This window comes from Chelmon rostratus, chromosome 20, assembly GCF_017976325.1.
Source record: "Chelmon rostratus isolate fCheRos1 chromosome 20, fCheRos1.pri, whole genome shotgun sequence".
NCBI classification, from domain to species: domain Eukaryota; kingdom Metazoa; phylum Chordata; class Actinopteri; order Chaetodontiformes; family Chaetodontidae; genus Chelmon; species Chelmon rostratus.
This window is the reverse complement of record NC_055677.1, coordinates 21,620,491-21,641,529: the sequence shown is the minus strand read 5'-3', so window position 1 is coordinate 21,641,529 and position 21,039 is coordinate 21,620,491. Positions and strand designations below refer to the sequence as shown.

The window sequence follows — 21,039 nt, the reverse complement described above, 5'->3', positions numbered from 1 at the left end:
ATGACAACACAGTCATAAAAGTCCTCCACAAGTCCCTGGTGGATCATTGACTCTAGTGCTTCATGATGGCACTTTAAGATTCTGAGTGATGGCAGGCCACTAACACAAGTTTTAACACACATTTATACATTGTTAGTGCATGCTTTGATTTATATATACAATAGATGTTTTAAAGAGTAATAACCATAATTTCATATGGCTGATTGCCAACTTTCATTCAGCGATTTCAGATGCTGCCATATTCATTCACTCCTATACAGCCTTTTTTTTCTCCCCACAATTCCTGTGGGAAAGTAGTTTCTGCTGGCAAAAACAACAGCATTTAATAATAATATGCGTGGTTTTAGTGTCATATTTCCCATCATGGAGCAAATATATGTTGAAATTCAATCAGTAAATTGTTTAGTAATGCCCACAGAGGTCAGTGGAATCATGGCAGCTCAACCCAGCAGTGTCAGTAGCATCAAACATAAACAGGCATCAGCATCCCATGTGATGAGGTGACTGGCACATTAAACAATATGCACAGGTTACCACAAAAGTCATGCAAATTTGAATTCAGTTTACAACAATAAGTGGAAATGAAAGTAATCATACATAATCAATACAACGCCATCAGATCAAGTGAAGACAGATATAAAAATAGTGCTAGACAACCATGATTGCAGAAAACATGATGTTTTTTCATCTTTTTTAAATCTCTTCCCACTCTTCATTCCATCTATCATTCCAGCTCTTGCTGTGAGGGGGGGTGTGAGGGGTGAGGGGGGTGTGAGGGAGAGGGGAACGCTGCAACAGTGTAGGCTTCATACCGCTGAGTGAGATGAGGGTTGGGTGTGAAGGCAGCAGGATCCAATTTACCCTGATGGCCTCACTGATTTTTGTTTTGATGGGCAACAAACACCAAACATGGCACCCTATCCAGCACCCATCCAACTTTCTATTCACACATACACCTTTCACCCATACCATGGCGCCAGCTAATGTTCTCTCACTGTCAAATTCTATTCCCATATGGGAAGTCTATTCATCTCCCCCCTTCTTCTGTTTGTCATTTCTTCGCAGTGCCAGATCGCAGGACGAGGACCATGATTGACAGCCAGGCAAGCTGAGGAGACCTGTCACTCATCTTCCTATCAGCGTGTCAGAGGGCTATCTGCTTCTCGCCTCCCCCCTCTTCCTCCTCCTTCTCCTCCACCATCCTCCTCCCTCCCTCAGTCCTCTCCTCTTATCTTCTCAATGGGCTGGTAACTTCACCATCCCTCGCAGTTATCTACCCAAATCCAGAAACTCGAAAGAGACAGAAATTGCAAAGAAAAACAACGAGACGCTTCTAAACCGATCCTCGCTCCACCTGAAGGGAGCTTGGCATGCCTCCTCACTCCAGTTGAGTGAGTTGTAGTAAGTGGAAGAAGAAGAGGGATCCCTTGTTCGCACACCTCCTGGAGAAGGAGCTGAGAGAGGAACAGTCATGCGTTTTCATTTTGTGCTGACGCTGCAGGCGCTGTGGACCGGTGTTTGCCAGGCAGCCATGCAGCACTACCCTGCAGCGTGGGGCCATTACGATGTGTGCAAGTCCCAGATATACTCGGACGAAGGCTTAACCTGGGACTACATGGCCTGCCAGCCAGAGGTAGCAGACATGACCCAGTACCTGAAGGTTACTCTGGATCCCCCCAACATCACCTGTGGAGACCCTCCAGAGACGTACTGTGCCCTGGTGAGTACATGCCAAAAAAATGTGTTCGTGTATCATGTATCTACTCGGCTTGTTCTGACCCCACAGCCGTGACACTTTCAAAGCCTGCATGACTCAGACACGTTTCTGTGGCTGAGGAAATAGAGGCTTGGGCCCACTGACGTCATGTTCTGCTGTTCAGAGAGCTGCATCTCGGTGTGCGCTGCAGACGCTGTCTGGTGTGTCTGTCAACGCTGCTTACTTGCAGAAAACGCTGTATTATGTGATTTTACCAATGAAAACAAACATGCTCACCTCACCCCCACACACATCAGAGTGGCATAAAAATACAGTTCCCTCAGTCGTTGTGGTTTCAAAGGAAAAAGACGTCCCAGCGCAGCTTTTCTGTTGCATCACTGTGTTTTTTGCAGAGTTGGATGAGTGAGTAGCCCAAAAATGTAAACAATCTCAGGGTGAAATAGAGCACAGGTGGACTAAAAATACAGTGTAAAATAAGTTAAGTGGAGCGCTATTTTAAGTGCCAACACACAAGGTTTTTGTTTTCTTGCATTTAGCAACACCTTTCCCCATGCAGTGCAATCTCGTGACTTTCCATTTCAGCACATTTGCATATATTTTAAAGGCGGTGAAATTGTTTTTTTCACCATGCTAGCGGCTTTATAGCCTCGTTTTCACCGAATGCTATGGCTCAGTTCGACTGAACTCTACTCACTTTTTGGCACTGTTCCACCCCTCCACTGTAGATATTACCCCCTCAGTGTAACAAGATTCTTAGCTGATTGCCATAGCGATGCAGCGTAAAACTGCTGTGACACCATCTGTAACGTGACGCAAATACAGGAAAAACAGAGGATTTTGATGGTCACAGCAAGGAGACGAGACAAAACACTGCTTAAAAAAAACAGGAAAGTTTGGGCAATCCTACGTCACAGCGTCACAACGAGAAGACTGTGGTTGCTCCGCGAGTGACAGTTCTAGTAACGATTTTCCAATGAGTGGTTTGCAGTGCTTCCACTTAACCTATCTGTATCGGCTCAGCTTGCTTGGAACCTCGACCAATGTGATACTAAAAAACAAGCGCTGTGTGCTATACAAAACTTGAAGCCATTTCTTTCGGTTATCATGCAGCGGAAATTAGGCAATGGCAATGATTCTTTGTCGGTTGTTCTGTCAGTCCACCATTTTGGTCCAGACTGAAGTATCTTCCACTGTTGGAGGAATTGCGAGGAGATTTTGTGCAGACATTCGGGGTCCCCTGAGGATGAATTCGTATGACTTTGGTGATCCTCTGACTAATCCTCTGTAGTGTTTTAAGTTAACTTTCTCAACAGCTGTTGGAAGACTACAGTTAAGTGAACATTCATGTTCACTGAACTGTTCCTCCAGTGCCATCACCAGGTCAAACTTTTTATTTTGCACTAATTACAAGTGATGTGCTTGAAGTTGTTTTATGACCAAGTACACTATACTTCAAGGGGGCTTTTAGAATAATTACACATTAATTACACAAAAATAGAATGCAAGGGTTGTTGAATCACTTAACAAATTTGTCACGATGGACTTGTTGATAAAGGGTTCCACATTGTTGCACACTAGTAAAATCGTGATGACTTAAAAGGGCTATTTTGTAGGATAAGAGGGATTTTAGATTTAAACAGCACAATGAAAAGCAGTGATTGGTTGATTGGTTCATCCTTTGAAGTTCATGTGGTGCTGTTGATTTTGCAAATTACATTGCAATCATGAAAATCACAGAGTCCTGGTGGAGCTGAAAATAAAATGAGATGCATATTAGGTCAAGTATTTAATTAGCAACCCGCCCTCCTCCTTATTCTGGGTCTTTTTCACTTTGAAACTCACAGCTGGTCGCCTCAGATTAACGCTAAATGATGAATCCAGTTTGGGCCGTCGTGTGTTACCGAGTCATCAAAGATTCTCTCAGAACAAATGCACTCCTCAACAGCCTCAAGAGCTCTTTTGATAAATAGTGAGATGTTCCAGGAAAAGCAGTAAGTTGAGGAGTATAAATAGACGGTCGCCATCAGCAGCAAGTCAGCTGAGAGGAGACACAGAGGAACAGAGAGGGATTAACAAAATACAGATGACAAAGACAGTGAGCGAATGATCAAGGGAGAAGCGAGAGGGAGCGAGCATGGGGGAGAGGGAGACTCGGAGGACTATGTGCAAAGCATACAGTGACTGAGGAACTAATATCTACTGCGTGGGGTGGGATGGAGGCTCTGAAATGTGAATAATTCAACATGTTTTGTAGCTAATGTGTTTTATTCATAGGACACATTATTCAGCCCGACATCTCTCAGGCACTTATGAAAAATGCTGACTCCCGTGATCGGCCAAGGTTGGTTGAAGGGAGTTGTGGGGGTAGGATGGCATATCTGGGAGGTCATCGTCAAAATGGGGTCACCCTCCGATCTCCCTCGGGGCGGCCCCGTGACCTCCGATTGATCCACATTTGAACCTGAGGCATGTCTCGTATTTGCTTTGCAGCGACTGCGGATGAATCCTGGATGAACAGCAGTCATCCGTGTCTGATGCTTCAGTGGAGCTGTTCTATTTCTGGACGCTCGGCCGAAACTGACTTTATTATTACTATTGCCAGACTTTCAACAGTCTGATGATCGCTTATTGAATTAGCGTGAGTTTGCGCCGCGCTGTCGCCCTCATGTCTGCGGCACTCAGTGTGATAGGAGTGCTTCAATTAAACAGGCAGTGGTTAACTCCCACATAACCATTTCCTCTCTACTGTACTGTACTCATCAGAAATCACAAACATCAGTGAAATATGACCCCTGCTGCTTACCATAGAGTCCAATTCTCTGCAATTGGTTTGTGTTTACCCCAGGCAGTAACGTGGCTCCAAATCAACATCGGAACAATTACCATTGATATTCCAGCTACTCTGGCTGCCAATACACTACTGCAATGCCAATAGTGGTTTGTATCGTAAGTCAGATCATTGCAGATTCGGGGCAATTATCATTAGGCCGCATTATCGGAGAATTTCATCTCTCTGGTAATTGATTTTGCGCTCGTGCGGGCGGGTGCTTTTTAAAGCCTTGCGTCTGCTTCCTGTAGTGCTGAAGGTAACAGACACCAAAGCCTGACGGAGAGGGGGGAGGCACAGAGGGATGCAGCAGCTTGAGGGCGTGGTCCCTATGTGAGGATGGTTATCTCATGTTGCGGCCCTCACACACGCATTTGTACTTCTATCTTTGTGAGGGTGCTCATTCACATAATGCAATTACATCGCCCCTTACCCTGACATTAACCCTCACAACTAAATACCTAACCTCAACACCCTCAACCTAACCCTGAACTCAGCCTAATTCTAACCTTCCTAATTCCCAAAAGGCCTTTCAAGGTCTGTCTGAAGGCCATAATGTCCTCACTTTCCAAAGGTGTCCTCACACACAAGGTCTAAAACACTGTACACTCATACACGCCTCACTCTCACAGTGAAGGCTTTTTATTCTCCTTCTAGCCCAGTGACCTTTTCGATAGCAATAAGCTGGCATTCACTGAACTCCGGCACACAAATCTGCCATCATATGAGATTTCACTGTCCCCTCCAGTTAGACTCAGACTGGCCTTTAAAAGGCTGGACAGGTTGCAGAGCCCCAGCCAGGTGATGATTGAGATGGTGCCGGATTCAGAGGAGCAAGAAGTAGAAGAATAGTAGGAGTGGAAGAAGCTCTTGTTAACCAATGCACAGCTGTGTATTCAGAAAACCTCCACCCTGGAAAACATGACCAGGTTACAAAATAGTGAATGCAAATAGTATTGCATTTCAGCAAATCTGTGCTGGCTAGTGCAGCTAGGTTAAACGGAGTAGCTGTCAAGCTCCTGTACCACATAGAAGGAGCCTAAAGGGAATTCATCTACTCCTCTGCAGAGGTTTAAACTGAAGGAACATCCACTCAGTAGCTCCAACAATCCAACGCACAACTTATCAATCAGCTGAACCGTGCATGCGTTGGTTCTTCTTTGATGCATATGGCATTAAACATAGAAGAACCCTCTTTCTAGGTAGGACTCCATAATTTATACTACATTTGAAAACAGTGTGTGTGTGTGTGTGTGTGTGTGTGTGTGTGTGTGTGTGTGTGTGTGTGTTTGGACGTACTTATGCATTCTCGTGCCAGTACTGTATGTCTCTTTTTGTGCCATCAATTTACAACCAGGAAATGCTGATGAATGCTGAAACCTGAGTCCCGGCAGGCCGGTGCATCTCATAGCCAATCAAATCCAAATGAGGAAACAAAAAGGATTATTAAAAGGTGGTGCAGCATGTGGCTTTTTCCCAATTCAGCCCTGATGAAATGTCATTTAAACTGTACCGTGATAAGAGAAGGTAGCTCACACATAGCGTCTTAATCATTCTGCCTGGCTAAAAGTAATGTGATGCACTGATTTAAGCTTTTGAAAGTGGCAAATTTTTAACCATCAGCAATGCTCGATAAGCAGCAAATGTAGCCACATTGGGCCATGTGAGATTTACTTTTTGCATTGAAGTGGCAGGATGGAACATATTGGATGTTTCCATTAAAGTTGTATTGTGTTGTACATGTTTAGATCCCCGAGATTGACTTGAACTGTCATGTGATGATGTTGGGATTCGTGGTGGAAATGGACGTCTGAAGTGAGAGAAAGAAAAGTGATCACAAAAATATGTCTTCAAATATTTTAAAACAGGTTTTTTAAAATGCTCGAGTATGGATCAGAGCAGTATTCAAAGTGACTGACAAAGAGCAATAAGAAAGAGGGTGCATTTATACCCACTTTAAAACACCCCCTTTTTTGCATGTACTTCCATTATAAGATGTACGTTGTTCATCATCCCTATCAGCATTTCACAGCCGACAAGCAGCACTCATGATGGTAATATAGAGCTGCAACATGTTCAGTGTTGGCCTAATATCCAAGAACCAATTCAAGTCCCATGCAGAGGCTTCTCGAGGTGTGTCTGCCAATAAATACGAATGAAGGGATGCTGTGGGTTCCCATGGATTTACGTTGTGATACACAAATCTGACCTTTTCCTAAGCTGATCCTGATTAGAGGTTTCAGACAGACAAAGCGCTTTAACTCCCCCACACCCCACCCACCCCTCACTCACACTGTGCCGCCTCTCAACAGGCTCCACGCTGACATTTCCTTGAGAAACGGGTGCGCTGTCAGCAGCAATATGTCTCATTTCATATTGTAACAGTCAGTGCAAGGGTGAGAGGAGGACGCGAGTGAGAGAGCGGGGAAGGCGGCTTTTTCGCGGGGCTACAGTGTTTGTGACATTCTGTTATATAAACTTGTTTATATTGGCTTTTTTGTGAGGGGGCAAGATAGCAAAAACAAGCACAAAGGCTTTTCAGACCTGCTGACTGACTTTAAAGAAGGTCAGATTCCAGGATTGCAGTAGCAATAAACCAGCACTGAAAAAACTAATTATGCATGAAATAGAACTATTTAACATCAGAGGATTAAGTCAGCTTGATCCATTTTATGTGCCTTCTTTCATCGTTGCCAGATCAAACAAAATCAAAGGTTTATTGAAACTGGTGACAGAAGCACAGGATATGGACCAAAACAAGCTAAAAGGACAGATGTGTGTAATTCCCATTCTTACAGCATTGTTCTTTGTTTGATTACTGATAGCTATCTGGAGCGCCAAACAAGGCTGGAGTTATTATTTCTGCATAATTCACCGACAAGCAGCGTCTGAGACGTGCATTTTTCACACATGATCTTAATCTGTGCTCAAGGGAACTGTGTGTCTTTCTGTGTGATTTAATTAGTCGACTCATCCCTCAGCATCTTCAATTTGGAGTTAAGGTAGCACACATGTTTCTATATGGGGAGAGCACTTTTCATCATCTCAGGAGCCTGACAGTAGTTCTTCAGACTGTAGTTTTTTAACAAGACTAAAGCTGCAGTTACAATAGCATTGATGCAACCACCAGTGATATGTGTATTATTCTACAGGAACAGAGGCTTCCAAATTACCCTAAAAATAGACAGTTCTGACACTTTGGTCATACCTCATCAAGGACTTATGGTATAGCCTACGGAGCCTATGCACCAAGCTATGCCCTAGCTGACATGCCCCTCCTACGCTTGCAGGTCGTGGCTACAGCAAGAACAGTGATTGGTTGGCTTTGACTGCTGCAAGTGTCCCTGGAGAGAGTTAATGGTGACTGCAACATTAGGAAACTTGAAGGATTTGGTTATCTGCTGTGTTTCAGTGACCCACATCGAGCATGACGTCGCCACAGTCCTGCAGCCAGAGGAAACTGATTTCCCCTGATTTCTTTTAAGCCTTCATAAATCATTAAAAACGATAATGGTAAAATAATGTAAATATTTCAGAATTTCCTCATGAAAGTTTGACAGTTTTTTGACACACGGAACGATCTGGTGAAGAGTGGAGTGAAGGACTGGGAGTTACATATACTATATACTGCCTGCAGGTGTAATTGATGAGTGGATTGGCAGCAGATATGCAGGTGAGTAGGCAGGAAGAAGAAACCAGGTCGCCATGGCAGACTAGGCAGGGGAGAAACAGCAGAAACTAGGGATGAGGGATGAATCCTGCTGGACCCTAACATGCAATACATTTGCAATTCAGCCAATGAAACCACAGAGTTAAATACACTTTTTTGTGCAAACGACTTTAATAATGCCCTGCAATGTGTTGAATCACCTCTTGACATCACCATATGACGTTATGACAATAATAACCCATAATATACTTAACCCAGTTGGGGGTGTGGGGTTGCTGCAGCTCCCCCAGCATCTCTCCTTTCTGCAGCCGTGTCTTAAGCAACATGTACGTGTACAACCTCCTCAGGTCCAGCTGTGACAGACGTGCATGAAGCATCAAACGTCAGTCACTGAAAACTTTCCTCAATACTCACAATGAACTGCCACAGATTGCAGTTGATGCAACAGTTGTTGATTTGCCCCGTGGCTCCCCTAATCTGAGCCCAGCAGCGTAGCAAGCTTTCATTTTGTAGCCTGATACATTCATCTGAAACACTACCAGAGCAGTGAGAATAGGTCGAATATTGTCTAATACAGCACAGAACTGTCAGCCTGTATCTCTCTGCCCAATGTGAAGGTTATACACACCGCGGTCACAGGAGGATCTCATCATATTCTCTCCGACCCATCCTGTGCCATAAACTTTGCATGAGCGTCGGGCACTGTCTGCATTTTGATCATTTTCCTATTTCCTCCAACCACTCGTTCTTCCAGTTCTTCAGGCGGCAACGCAGACTCAGGCAGCCCAGGCCAGGCTCAAGAGAAGTCCATTAAACAGGTGTCGGCAGAAAATCCCACATTTCCTGTTGTGGGCATGTTGTGGCCCAGCCTTGCACAGTCCACAGTTTGAGTAAGACTGGAGGAAACATCAGCATTACTCTATCTCATTTTAGTTTTTCATGCTGAATGCATTCCAGGAGGGCTTTCATTGTGCCACATCCACTTCATTAACGGCTTCTTGCATTTCCTGGAGTGTCTTCAGGAAACCTCCAGGAAATGATGATCATAACTAGTGTGGTCAAGGTGGGAAATTGGTGATGTGGATCGTGTTTTTTCAGGTTTGTGTCATTTATGATGCTTATTAGGCTGGATGGATAATTAGGGACAGTGTGATTATAGTAATGGCTTCATTGCTCACTTGTCTTAGTTTGTATGTGTGCACAGTTGATCCACTAACACTGGATGACCTCAGTTTTTAGCATGAAGTCATATGTAGGCACCAAGTGCGAAATAAACACCACTTTTTTTATTTCAAAGAGTTTTATTTCAAAACCTGTCAGCTGGAAACATTAAAAAAATCAACTTCAAGGAGCGTTTCCAACCAACTCGTGGAGCTGCGTTAGCTTAATTAGCAAGCTTGCTAATCTAGCTGCTAACACCTGTCACTGAAAAACCTTCTTGTCTGCTTCTGTCTGTCGCCAAAGATCCATATGTAAAAAATTAAGAATTTCAAGCAGTAAATCTGCCGGTGGTGCTGTTATAAACTGAATATGTGCCATTTGAGACCAGGAAGCTTGAGGCGTAGAAGCCACAACGGGTGAAATTTAATGAACGGTCAGTTTTCTGTGTATTGCTGTTGTTGCTGCAGTTGAACATTGTTATTTACCTGCCTTGTTCTCCATTTTCTTCGCTATTGCTATTTGCTATTTTCATTATCGTCACCATCACGAACAGCAGCAGTATCATTAACACCGTTAACACCGTCACTACCATTGTCATCATTAGCCTCCTTGTCACCACATCAGATTTTATGGTTGAAGCACGAGAGGAAGTGACAGAGTATTGTTTGAAAAAAAAAGTGCAAACAGGAGGAAATGTTTACTCCCGTGGAGAAAAGTTTGTGAAAGGGAAGTTAGTGAGAAGTTGGTGTGCAACATCAGGTGCTGCTCTGTGGCGCAGTGTTGTGTGAGCGTGTGACTCGTCTATCTGGGCTCCATCAAGGCGTTCAGTGTTGCCTCACCGTTTACTCTGCCATAACAAGATAACAGGGGGCCTCCTTGACTCCAGCTTCCCACAGGGTTTTCTGTTGACTTTTTTTTTTTTTTTTTTTTTGTCAAAGTTTGGAGCAAAACATTTCCTCCTTTGCCGTAAAGTATGGAGAGGAAAGTTTGGAGACGCTGAAGAACGGAAATCTCTCTCTCTCTCTTTTTTTTTCTCCCATATTTAGATGTAAAACTATCTTAGACTGCGAAAGTGCCACTTGAAAAATATTCCCTTGCACGTCTGAGAATGAAGTTCGATATAGGAGGAGAGCTAATGTTTCATTTTGGGAAACAAAAACATATTCCACTCTCATTCAGCTTTGGTTTCCAGAAACTGACGTGATGAATTCCCAGAAAATTTGTATTGAATATAAGTCAAGGCAGGAATGATCTCTCATAGCTCACATTTAGCCTCTGGATTTCTTAAAGGCTCTTGCTATTGACTACAAGTCACCCAGAAATATCACATTGTCTCATTGTTAAATGCTCACCGCACTCACTGGATTGGAAGACCCATGCATAATATGAACCAGCCATATGGGCCTTCACAGTCTGATTTCCATGACATGGATTTTTTTCTTTCTCTCATGTATTTTATTTGACGAAGGCATTTTTACCCCTTTTTCTCTTCTATTGCTCTGTGGGCTCTAAATCCCTCCTGCAGTAATGGGGGTTTTTGTTGCATTTCACAGTTCATCACTCATGGAAAATTATGGTCTGGAACCCCCCCCCCCTCCCCCCTCCATTATCCCCCCTGTGCGCGAGGCTCCGAGCATAGACGGAGATACAGCAGCGGGCTGCTGGAGAGCTCCGTTGACTTTTAATTGCTCTTTGAACCTCTGGGGTGGAGTTCCCCTCAGGGCTCACTTGCTCCAACACTGATTTTCACAATATCTCCTTCCCTCTTTGGGACACAGAAAACAAATTGCAAGAACACACACATACACACACACAGGCCAATACAGACAAGCTTGCAGAGCGCACAGCCTGGCATATGGTAGCATTCATATTTAGAGGCACTCATGTTCTCATTTTTTTGTGTTCAGGGGCTTTTAATGTTAATTGCAGCAGATAAGTAGGAGTGTTCTGACTGAAGCAATCCCAGTGATCCCACCTCTCATTTTTATCCATGGTGGGAGGTCAGATGCTCCCACAGCCACGGCAGACGCTCTCCCTCCTCTACTCAGCATTTCAAAGCAGCGGGGCCTCCCGTCCCTTATCAGCACAATAAATACCTTTTTTTTTTTTTTTTGTGGTGTGCAGCGTGCATGTGAGCCTCTGTTTCTATTTGTGTCTGTATCTACATCCACACCACAGGCTTTCATGAATCCTCTGCAGCTCACACCTGACTGTCTTAGATGACTGTTCACATCTATTTTAAGACGTAACTCACTGTATATGGCATACTATCGTGAACCGCCATGATGTGTTAAAAACGAGGATGTTCGGAAAAACATCACGTGCCAGTATGTGCCTTCACATGCTGGCTTAACACCACTGGCTTCAGCCACACTGTGATGCTGCCATTTCACCGTGTTGTGATAGTTGCCTCAGGTGAGCAGCATTTTGCTCACTGTGTTATAGCAAACGCTACAAATTCAGACTGCAGCATTCAAATGCGAGACACAAGTAGGCCGCACGCCTTGGTAGCGGTTTTGTATGACATATCCATGGCATCCTGACTGGAGGTGAAAAATGCAATTTCAGCTTTTTTATTTGAGACTTATTGGAAATCATAAACTGTGCATCAGATGGAAGGGAAACATTAAGAAAGGTCACACCTTCAGCTGCAGAATCAACACAGCCTTTGAAAATTCAGGATAAGAGATGTAATGTGTGCAATTTCCTGATGTGAAAACAAGACCATTTGCAAAAACCGAGATAGAGGAAACTCAAACAGCAGTTTTAAAGATAAAATGTGGTATGAACTGATGTTAAACGCTAATTGTTGTTTTTGGCTCAAAGCATTAATGAGTGCTTCGTTGGATGCCACTTTCACAGATGTTTTTCTTGCTGTTTGGTCGCGCTGTCTTTCCTCTGAGGAGTATTCCTCTCCTCTCAGACGGCTTTTAGGCCCATTCTGTCTCTCCTTGTTTGAGGGAAATGTGAGGCTGTACACTTCAACCTGACAGGCTTCAAAAAAGACTTCTGCATTACCTTGACTGGCAGCTCCCAAACCCTAAGATCTGTTGTGTCTGGCCCACGCCGAGCATAGGGCAAACTCTGAATCAATAGCAAAGCTATCAGCGATGGAAATTGAATGCTGAATCTGGACGCTGAGTACCCCCTCGTGAACTGCATAAGAGCATTTTCCTGCTGCTCATCTGTGGTATTTTTCTCCCTGGCAGATATGTGTACAGCCACAGCTAAGAGAGGGTGTAAAGTTTGTTGGGACGTGCACCTTTTTTGGAGCATCAAAAATAGAACTCAGGGAGATGAGAGGCCGCAGACGGAATTGTCTTCAAAGTACAGAGTCGGCAGTCTTTTAAAGTGATATTACACTCCCGCAGAACATTTTCATTTTCCTGTGCGCTCAGCTTGATCTGACACTGAGAAGCAATTTGACATTTGCTGCCATGTATCATTTTGGATGACTACTCATTGATAGTTGCAAACAGGCTGGATTACGAGTTCAAAAAGACAGCAGACAACAAGATGAGAAGAAATATTACTTTCACATCATTTTTTAAGGCATTTTAACATTCGGAGGGCGCTAGAATGGCTCCCCTGTGCACCGTCCTACACATGGCTGAGCTGCTTCGTAAGCTAGCATCCGCCCAGCAGAATGAACCGGAGCAGTCAGCGCACAAGGCGAAGGCCCTGGAAAATGTGCTTGCTTAATTAAAGAAGGGGAACAACCAGTGGAGCTATTTACACCTAATTCTGACATAAATCTGAAGTTATTGCACTGGCGAGACTGTCCTCTCCCCAATTTAGGAAGTACCCCAGAGCTTTTCCTTAATAAGCAATCCTCTTGATTAAGCCAAGGCACGAGTTACTGTCTCTCTTCTATTGGAGAGAAAAGGACAAGGGAAGCTGAATTTAACTAGAGGGGGAGGTAGTTAGCAAAAAGCCGTCATGGATATTGAGATGGCTAGCATTTTATTAACTCGAGTCAGGACAGAAAGAGTACTTGGTAAATTGGGTGTACACTTGCAGTGTCTGCAGGACTCTGGCCTAAGGGTGCTGGGATGTAGACACTTGGCATTTCAACCTCTCCATCTCCCAAGCCATCCACTTTGGCAATACTGTCTGCCTCAGCCCATCGCTCCGCTAATTAGCAAGTTGTTTTATTTCCTGTGGCTGCTAAACTAGTTTCAGTCGTTTTTCATAGGCCTCACTGCCTGGAATGAGAGGACGTGGGTTAAAAAACGTCTCCCACAAGGTGCCAGGCGCTTGTCAGAGAAGCGTCATGTGACAAGGGTGCAAACGGTAATCTGTTCATTATGTTCACAAGGACAGCTAGCGATTGAGAGGCTTGGCGTGGAAATGCATTTTACATCCCCTCTGTCTGCACATCAGAGGCTCTAAATGAAATGATTTAGTTAGAGGTGCCAGGCATTAGCTGCTACTCTGGGACACACATTGTTGTCACGTCGAAGGCTCTCTTTCAACAACATTCAGCATGGCTTCAGACTATTCCCCCACCGTAAACATGAGGGCGACATGCCAAGCTGCAGACTCTGTGGCAGGGAGCGTTGGTGTTTGATATGAGTCTGCTACCCTGTCCTCGCCTGAATTCCCTTGGATCTCATCAAGGGCTTTCAACTACTTGTATTATTAGCTGTCTTGCTGTCTTGCCATCACGATAAATGCTTTAGAAATAAGAGAGAAACACTGAGAAGCAGACAATTAGATATCGGTAGTTGATGACATTTCTATGAATACCCGACCCGTATACGGATGATCGATTTATTTTTGATCTGCCCTTAAAGTGATGCTGTTATATGTCACCTATCAGCAATGCTGTTTCTCCATTTTCCCGATGACTTTGTATTAGCAACTGCACGCCAAACGCAACTTCATGCTGTGCGTGGTGATGAGTTTACAGCGATAGTTGTTGATTTGTTTACTGAATGCACAGTTTGAACACAAGCATGTAACTTATGAACAGTATTATTTTACAGGAATAGTTTGATCTTCTGAGAAATATGTTCTTTTAGATTTCTTGGCGAGAATTAGATGAGAAGATTGACACCGCTCTCATGTCTGGACGACAAATTTGCGGCGACTGCCATCAGCCATCATTAGCGTAGCTTAGCATAAAGACTGGAAACAGGGGGAAACAGCTAACTAGGCTCTATAACAAAAGTAGCAAAATCAACCTGCCAGCTCATCTAAAACTCACCGATTAACATGTTTTATTGTCTTAGTTTAATTTGATTAAAAACCAACATGTAAAAAACAAGAAGTTGTGGTTTTGTGACAGGTTATGTGTTGGACTATTTCTTGACCAGGTGCAGTGACTCCTGGGGGTCTTCATGAGCTGCATGCGGTCTCTCCAGTCTTTATGCTGAGCTAAGCTTGCTTCATATTTAGCAAACAGATGCGACTCTCATCTAACTCACCAATAAAGGGAATAGTTGTCATCTCTAAAATTTCAGAAGTTTTCCTTTAATAAAAACCCCACTGACATGGTTTTATAGGCTGCAGCAGGAGCGAGGCGATGCGCTCTCTGTGATGCAACAACATGGCAGACTATTCTCTTGTCAGCAGCACATAGACATTAATACATGGCACATGACAACATATGTCTTCGCCAACAATGCCTGTTCTGTGTTTTACAGCTACAATAGGTCAGTCATTTAGACCTGTCAGAGCACAAAAGGCACCGGCGGAATTAACAACGATGATGGCTGTAATCCATTTCAGTGTTGAGGGAATGTGGTATTGTGAATGCTCACTCACCGACGTGGCTCACTGGGACACTTAATGGAATAGAGCCAGCAGTGTTTGAGCTGCTGATTAGACAACACGGCACATCACTGGTGTCACTGAATCCCACCATGTAGCAACTCTGCTTCTCACTGCACATACTGGCTTTAAAGAAAAAGTGCGCTCTGGCTGTCAGTAATTCTACGCTCATTTTCAATTTTATTCTGCAATGGTTAAGCAATTTGTTGAAATCCCAGCTGGGATAAAATACATCCTGCTAATAATCCTAATTAGCTCCCCTAATGAACTCCCCCTCCTCGTCTAAATACTCCCTCTGCTGTGCAATTCAGGTTGGAACCCATTCAGCCTTGCCACCACCTCTCAGCTGCCTGTCTGACTGATGGCAAGACTTCTAGCCACCATGGAGGGTGAAACTGGTGTAACTGTTTGAGGCTTTAATTAGTCTTTTGTCATAAATGGAAGGTCAGCAAAGCCTCCCACTAAACATAATTTTCCCAAATTGCTTTAGCTTTTATACCAATTAAGTAAAAATATTTCAGAAATCTACATAATACCTGCCCTGGGTAGTGACTGCAGGTATTCCTCTCAGGCAACTCGTACTTTTTTTCAGACCGGACAAAAAGCTACTAAAACCATAAATATCTGGCATTTGTCTTCAGTGGGAAAGGGTGCAATCAGCATTCATCCCCACGTCAAATGACTCTGCAGTAGTCACAGGTGTTTATCGGTTCCAGCTCTGATCGCCAGTGATGGAAACATGACTCCTGGGTGGACACGCCGATTTGTGCCCCTTGTCCAGCACGGTGCTATGGCACGCGTTGGATGGATATTGGGGCCTAAATAGCCAGGAACATTATTTGTTTTTTGCAGTCTATGGGAACAACATGCAATGTTGATTTTGTTCTTCTTTTTTTTTTCAATCTTTCTGCCAATTTCAACTAGTTCTTCTGCTTGCCACTATGTTTCTTGGGATTAAATGCCTTGCTCCAGAGCAACATCCACACAAGTTTTGGTGGAGAAAAGGGTTTTGCCCATTCTTTTTAAACCCATCCTTTTATTAACAGCAATTCTCAAAAGTGAAACCAGTCTCACTTCCTCACTAGAATGTTTTAATAATTTTAAAAAATGTCTTTGTTCACCATGATGCATCCTGTCAATGAGTTTACAAAGAGGAAACACGACCAGATTCTGATCAGATGACAAAACCAAGAAGAAACACAACCACATTTTCAGCTTTTACCCTGGTAATGATATCACGGAGGAAAAACCTGGCTCGAGCGCCTGATTCACTGCGACTGACTCTTTTGAACCTGCGGAAGTGCTTTTGGGGAACAGATCACAAGAGCCAGCGTGTGTCTATATGTGTGTTGGTGTGTGTGACTGTCTCGCTGTGTATCCGGGTGCCATGTGGCACTGAGCGACTCAGCTTTGCTCTGCCAAGAGATAAGAACACAGGGTAAGCCGCTCGCTGCGCCAGCCTACTGGATTTCACCTCTGAATCGTCTTTGTTTGCAAGTTGTAGGGCTGCTCTATTTCTAAAGTGACAATTCTTGCAGAGCGCCATATTGACTTTATATGCCGTACATGCTCCATGTGAGAATCTATTTGAAATAGATTATCAATGGCAAAGCACTTTAGAGAGAAGAATAAGCTACATCCTGCAAAGGCTGGAAACTATAAGGTTGTTAAAGGATTGTTCATGGAGGGCAATTTCACGTGGTGATTAGGAATATTATCATGTAATAGGCTGGTGGAAGTGTTTTGATAATGTAAGTACTTTAATGTTAAGCGCTTTATGTTATTGCAGCGCCACAAAGATTATGTGAGCGATGCTGTTTAATCTACTGTGTTATTGCAGATGAGCGCATAGTGAAATGAAGGGATACTGGCTCTTCAAGTGAAGGTGTTAGACTGTTGTGCTGACTGGATGAATGTCTGCAGAAGATTTCTGCCAGTGAAATGTTGGCAGCAGTCAGCAACTAGGTCTGCAACAAGAGGGCAGTGCCTGCTGGGAAGTGTAGGCGGAGGCTGGCATATGGCTGACGGTGCTCACAGGCTTTTGCCTCACCAGTGCTTACCCTTGTTAGGCTGCCTTTTTAGCTTGTTTCAAGTGTGCAGAACTAAGATAATTCAATGCCATAGAGGTAATTCAGTGTCTCGTATTGTTGTCAAAGGGGTCAGTGATTATATGGTCTCATGCTGGTTTCTCTAGCAATGCAACCAAACAAAAGTCTCCATCAGTTAATACCATGTGCTGAAACCAATGAGCAGCTTTGTAGAATTTTGTTTTGCCCTGAATATAGCTTCTCAGGTAACAAAAGTCTGCCATACCTTAGTAGGTAGGTAATAGTGGTGGAAGCCTGAATGGACGCTAAGTGCTGACTAAAAAGCATTGCCAATTTTGTTTGCCAGTTTGTCAGTTAATATGTTTATTTACACTTAATGATCTCTCAAAAGGACACTGTAAATGAACAGCTCATTTATCCAGCAGCAGCAGCTCATTATCCGATTGCCTTAACTTCCTCGCTCCAGTGCTGTTAAAAACTTACTTCAGCTGTAACCTTTGAAATTCACTGTTTCCTCTGCGAGACTGACTCTGACTGATTTGAAAAGGCGTCTGTCGTGGTGTGTTCTCGGGAAGCTCAGGCATCCGAGAGTTGAGAGCGGGCTGTGAGACTTTTTCGAACAAGATCGACATTATTCTTTTCACCACATGCATGTTACCCTCGTTCTTTAATGTGTCGAGTTTAAAGCATCTATCTAATCATAACGGGCCCAGTTGTTCCTCTGTAAACCACCGTGGCTGCTCCCTGAAGAAATTACAGTAGATGTGAAAACTAAAGCTTGCCCTGTTCTCAGCTACTGTACGCTGAACCAGTGTTTACCTTTGTTATATAATTGCTTGTGGCGTAGTTCTTGTTTTGTACCCCTTTCCAGGGCCCATTATAAGTTATACCTTATGAATATTCAGCACTGAAACTTTCACATAAAGGCCTGGTAGAAATATGATATGTGTTTGAGTGACAGCCACTAAACATCCCCCCTCCTCCCAAACCTTGTCTCTTCAAATCCCTTCTGGACACCGCCTGGCTGCCTCCAGCATAACAATTTAAATCCCACCTGGTAATACCTCTTGTCACACTGACAGCTGTCATCAAGTCAGCCGTGTTCACTGTTTAGTTTGCTTTTCAAATTAGCAAGTGGATCTTTTCACAATGGTCTTTGTTTTTCCTCCTCTGAAGAAGGAGAAATACACCCTCGGGGAGTGCAGCCAGGCAGAGGCTTGAGTTTTGCTCATGTTGCTGAGGATTGACAGGCAGTTTGATTTGTCATTTGCTGCAGTTTGCTGCTGCATTGAAGTTCAGAGTGTTTCAGTTTGGATTTGTCTGGTAGATACTCGTGGTACCTGATCACGTTTGTTGTACGCTGTACACAGTTCAAACTGCCTGCTGCTGTGTGTGAATTTAAAGCTTTCAGTGTCATTCTGAAACTCAACCCAGTGAGGGTTGAGTTCTCTGCTTTGGAGACAACAACATCAAATTTCCTCTAAAATCCAGAATTGAATATTGGCAAAAAGCCAGACAGAGTCTAATTTGAAGCCATACTTTGATTTAAGTCAATAAGACTTAATAAGACAGGCGAGGATTTGCTATCCCCAGCTTCAGATATTTGGAACCAGGTTGAATGGTCACAGATTGGCATCTCTTCAGCATTAAAATACTCACAGGAAGTATCACACCTCAGCTGCATGCAAAATTGCAAAACAATCATTACGTTGAATTAAACCTCCATTATGGCGATGATTTAGGCTTATTGTCGGCCATAAAACACAGCATAAGTGGAGCCTGTGGAGTAATCAGCTAATGTTCTGAAAGCAACAAACAATAATATTTAACCGGCAGACAGAGCTGCAGGGCTGCGGCGTGCCAACACGTAATCACTCTCCTCTCCGATTACCCCCAACCAGGCCTCAGTGTTTGAGTTTAAACTGCGGCCATGACCTGTGACAGTGTGCGTAGATGTGCGAGTAAAGGCTAACTGTATGGCCAGTGTGTCGCCTTGCCTGCCGGTGGCACGGCACACGAGCCAAAGCTGAGAATTTGGAGGCGAGTTGGCTCGTGTGAAGCAAGCTGAGGTGAGGAGCAGACCTGCTGGATTGCTGAGATCTGGCCCGGATGATCACACCCAGAGAGATCCTGCTGTGAGGAGATTCAGGCTGAGGGAAACACACCAGCAGCACTCCCGATCATTTCTCTCATTCTCTGCGTCTGTTTGGTGTTGTTGTTGTAAATGGACTGCATTTACGCTAAAGAGCGCTTTTCTAGTCTAGCGAGCGCTCAAGGCGCTTTGCAGCACATGTCAACATTAACCCATTCACTCACACACACATTCGTACACTGATGGCAGAGGCTGCCTTGGAAGGTGCCAGCCCGCTCATCAGGAGCCATACAACACTTTCTATCCAGTACCCTACAATGATTCTGTGCTTACCCGTTCTCTCTCTCTCAAGACGCTTTGCAGCACATCCGCTATGAAGGTTCCCTCTCAGACTCTCCGTTGCTCTTTCCCACCTTTTTTCATCGCCATCTGAATTCCTCCTGAGCACAAACGCGCAACACACCACCTCTCGCTGGAGAGCTAAGCAAAATCGTCCGTCCATAGACGGCAGATTTAGCGAACACTAACCTAAACTCAATTAGCAAAATAGTCATTAGTTGCAGCCCTAGTGATTTACAAGAGTGCAACACTTTCCCCTCTCTAACAGTTCCCACTCTAGGTGTGTGGACCACATTTATTCCAGTGCAGCTACAGTGCTACATATAACTATATGCAGATGACATAACATTTACAGGCACATGCCTCTGCTCAGAATAGTCATTCATGTCATTCAGTCTTTTGCAGAGTTCAGGCTCAGGGCTGGTGGACAACAAACACCAAAGATTCTAACCTTCTTTTCAAGAAAGCTTCTGAAATAGAAAGTTCAGTGCAAACCTTCAGCTCCATAATGGTTTCTTTGCTCAATGTTTCTTTACTCCTGCCTTGGAAACCTGGACATCTAGGATGTCGGACCATTTTTCCAGCACTTAATCACAATAAAAACAGTTACACATTAAAAATGAGGAGTATTTGAAGACAATGTTGTTAACATTGTCAGTACTACTAGAACTGTACTGTGGCACTTTGTGTTTGTGAGTTAAATTGGCACTTACAATTTCCAATTATGTTAAATTTCCACACAGCACCGCAGCTTGTTTTCAGGGGTTTATTGATATTTTGGAGGTTTATTAATTCAGGTAGATTGGCTGTCATATTCCCCATTAAGAAGTTAAAACTGGGAGGAGGTTTGGCAAGGCAGTTCTGTATCACTGCCAACAGACTGTCTCCAAGGGTTTCAGTCTGGAAGTGCAGGCAGACACACACACACACACACACACATTCACAGTGTAGAGCCAGAGAACTGCTTTCACTATGTGTGTCTGTGCAAGTAGCCTCATGTGCTCAGGCATAATTATTATTAATATTACAGCATTTTTGTGAATTGCTGATGAATGTCCATTTAGGTTTTATTTTTTCACTTATTGCTAAAAGACAAGAATGACTCAGTAATTCATGTTGGCTCGCAGTCAGTAGCGGTCAACCTGGGAAGTGAGAAAAAATGTTGCCAATCAACTCATTGAAAGCCATTCCCAAAATGCTAATCTGAATTACGCAGCCCAAAGTACAAGGACAAAGTAACCAGCCATACTTGTTGGTTGAATATCTTCTTCCAAAACCATTGGCCTTACTGTGCTCTACTGCCGGGATTTGTTCCCATTCGGTCACAAGAGCGTGAGCGAGGTCAGATGCTGATGCTGGATGGTCTGTCTACCCTATATCTCTACTGAAGCCCACATGACGGATGAATTC

General features: G+C 43.9%; 1 protein-coding gene across 3 annotated transcripts in view; it reads left to right on the top strand.

The window, feature by feature from the left end:
- Positions 1 to 1,471: 1,471 nt before the first annotated feature.
- ntng1a (netrin g1a) overlaps positions 1,472 to 21,039 on the top strand; it is an 87,207-nt gene continuing 67,639 nt past the window's right edge. For all 3 annotated transcript variants that reach the window (XM_041961971.1, XM_041961969.1, XM_041961968.1), the window contains exon 1: positions 1,472 to 1,720. In XM_041961971.1, coding sequence (XP_041817905.1) covers positions 1,472 to 1,720 — 249 coding nt within the window. The remainder of the gene's footprint in view (positions 1,721 to 21,039) is intronic.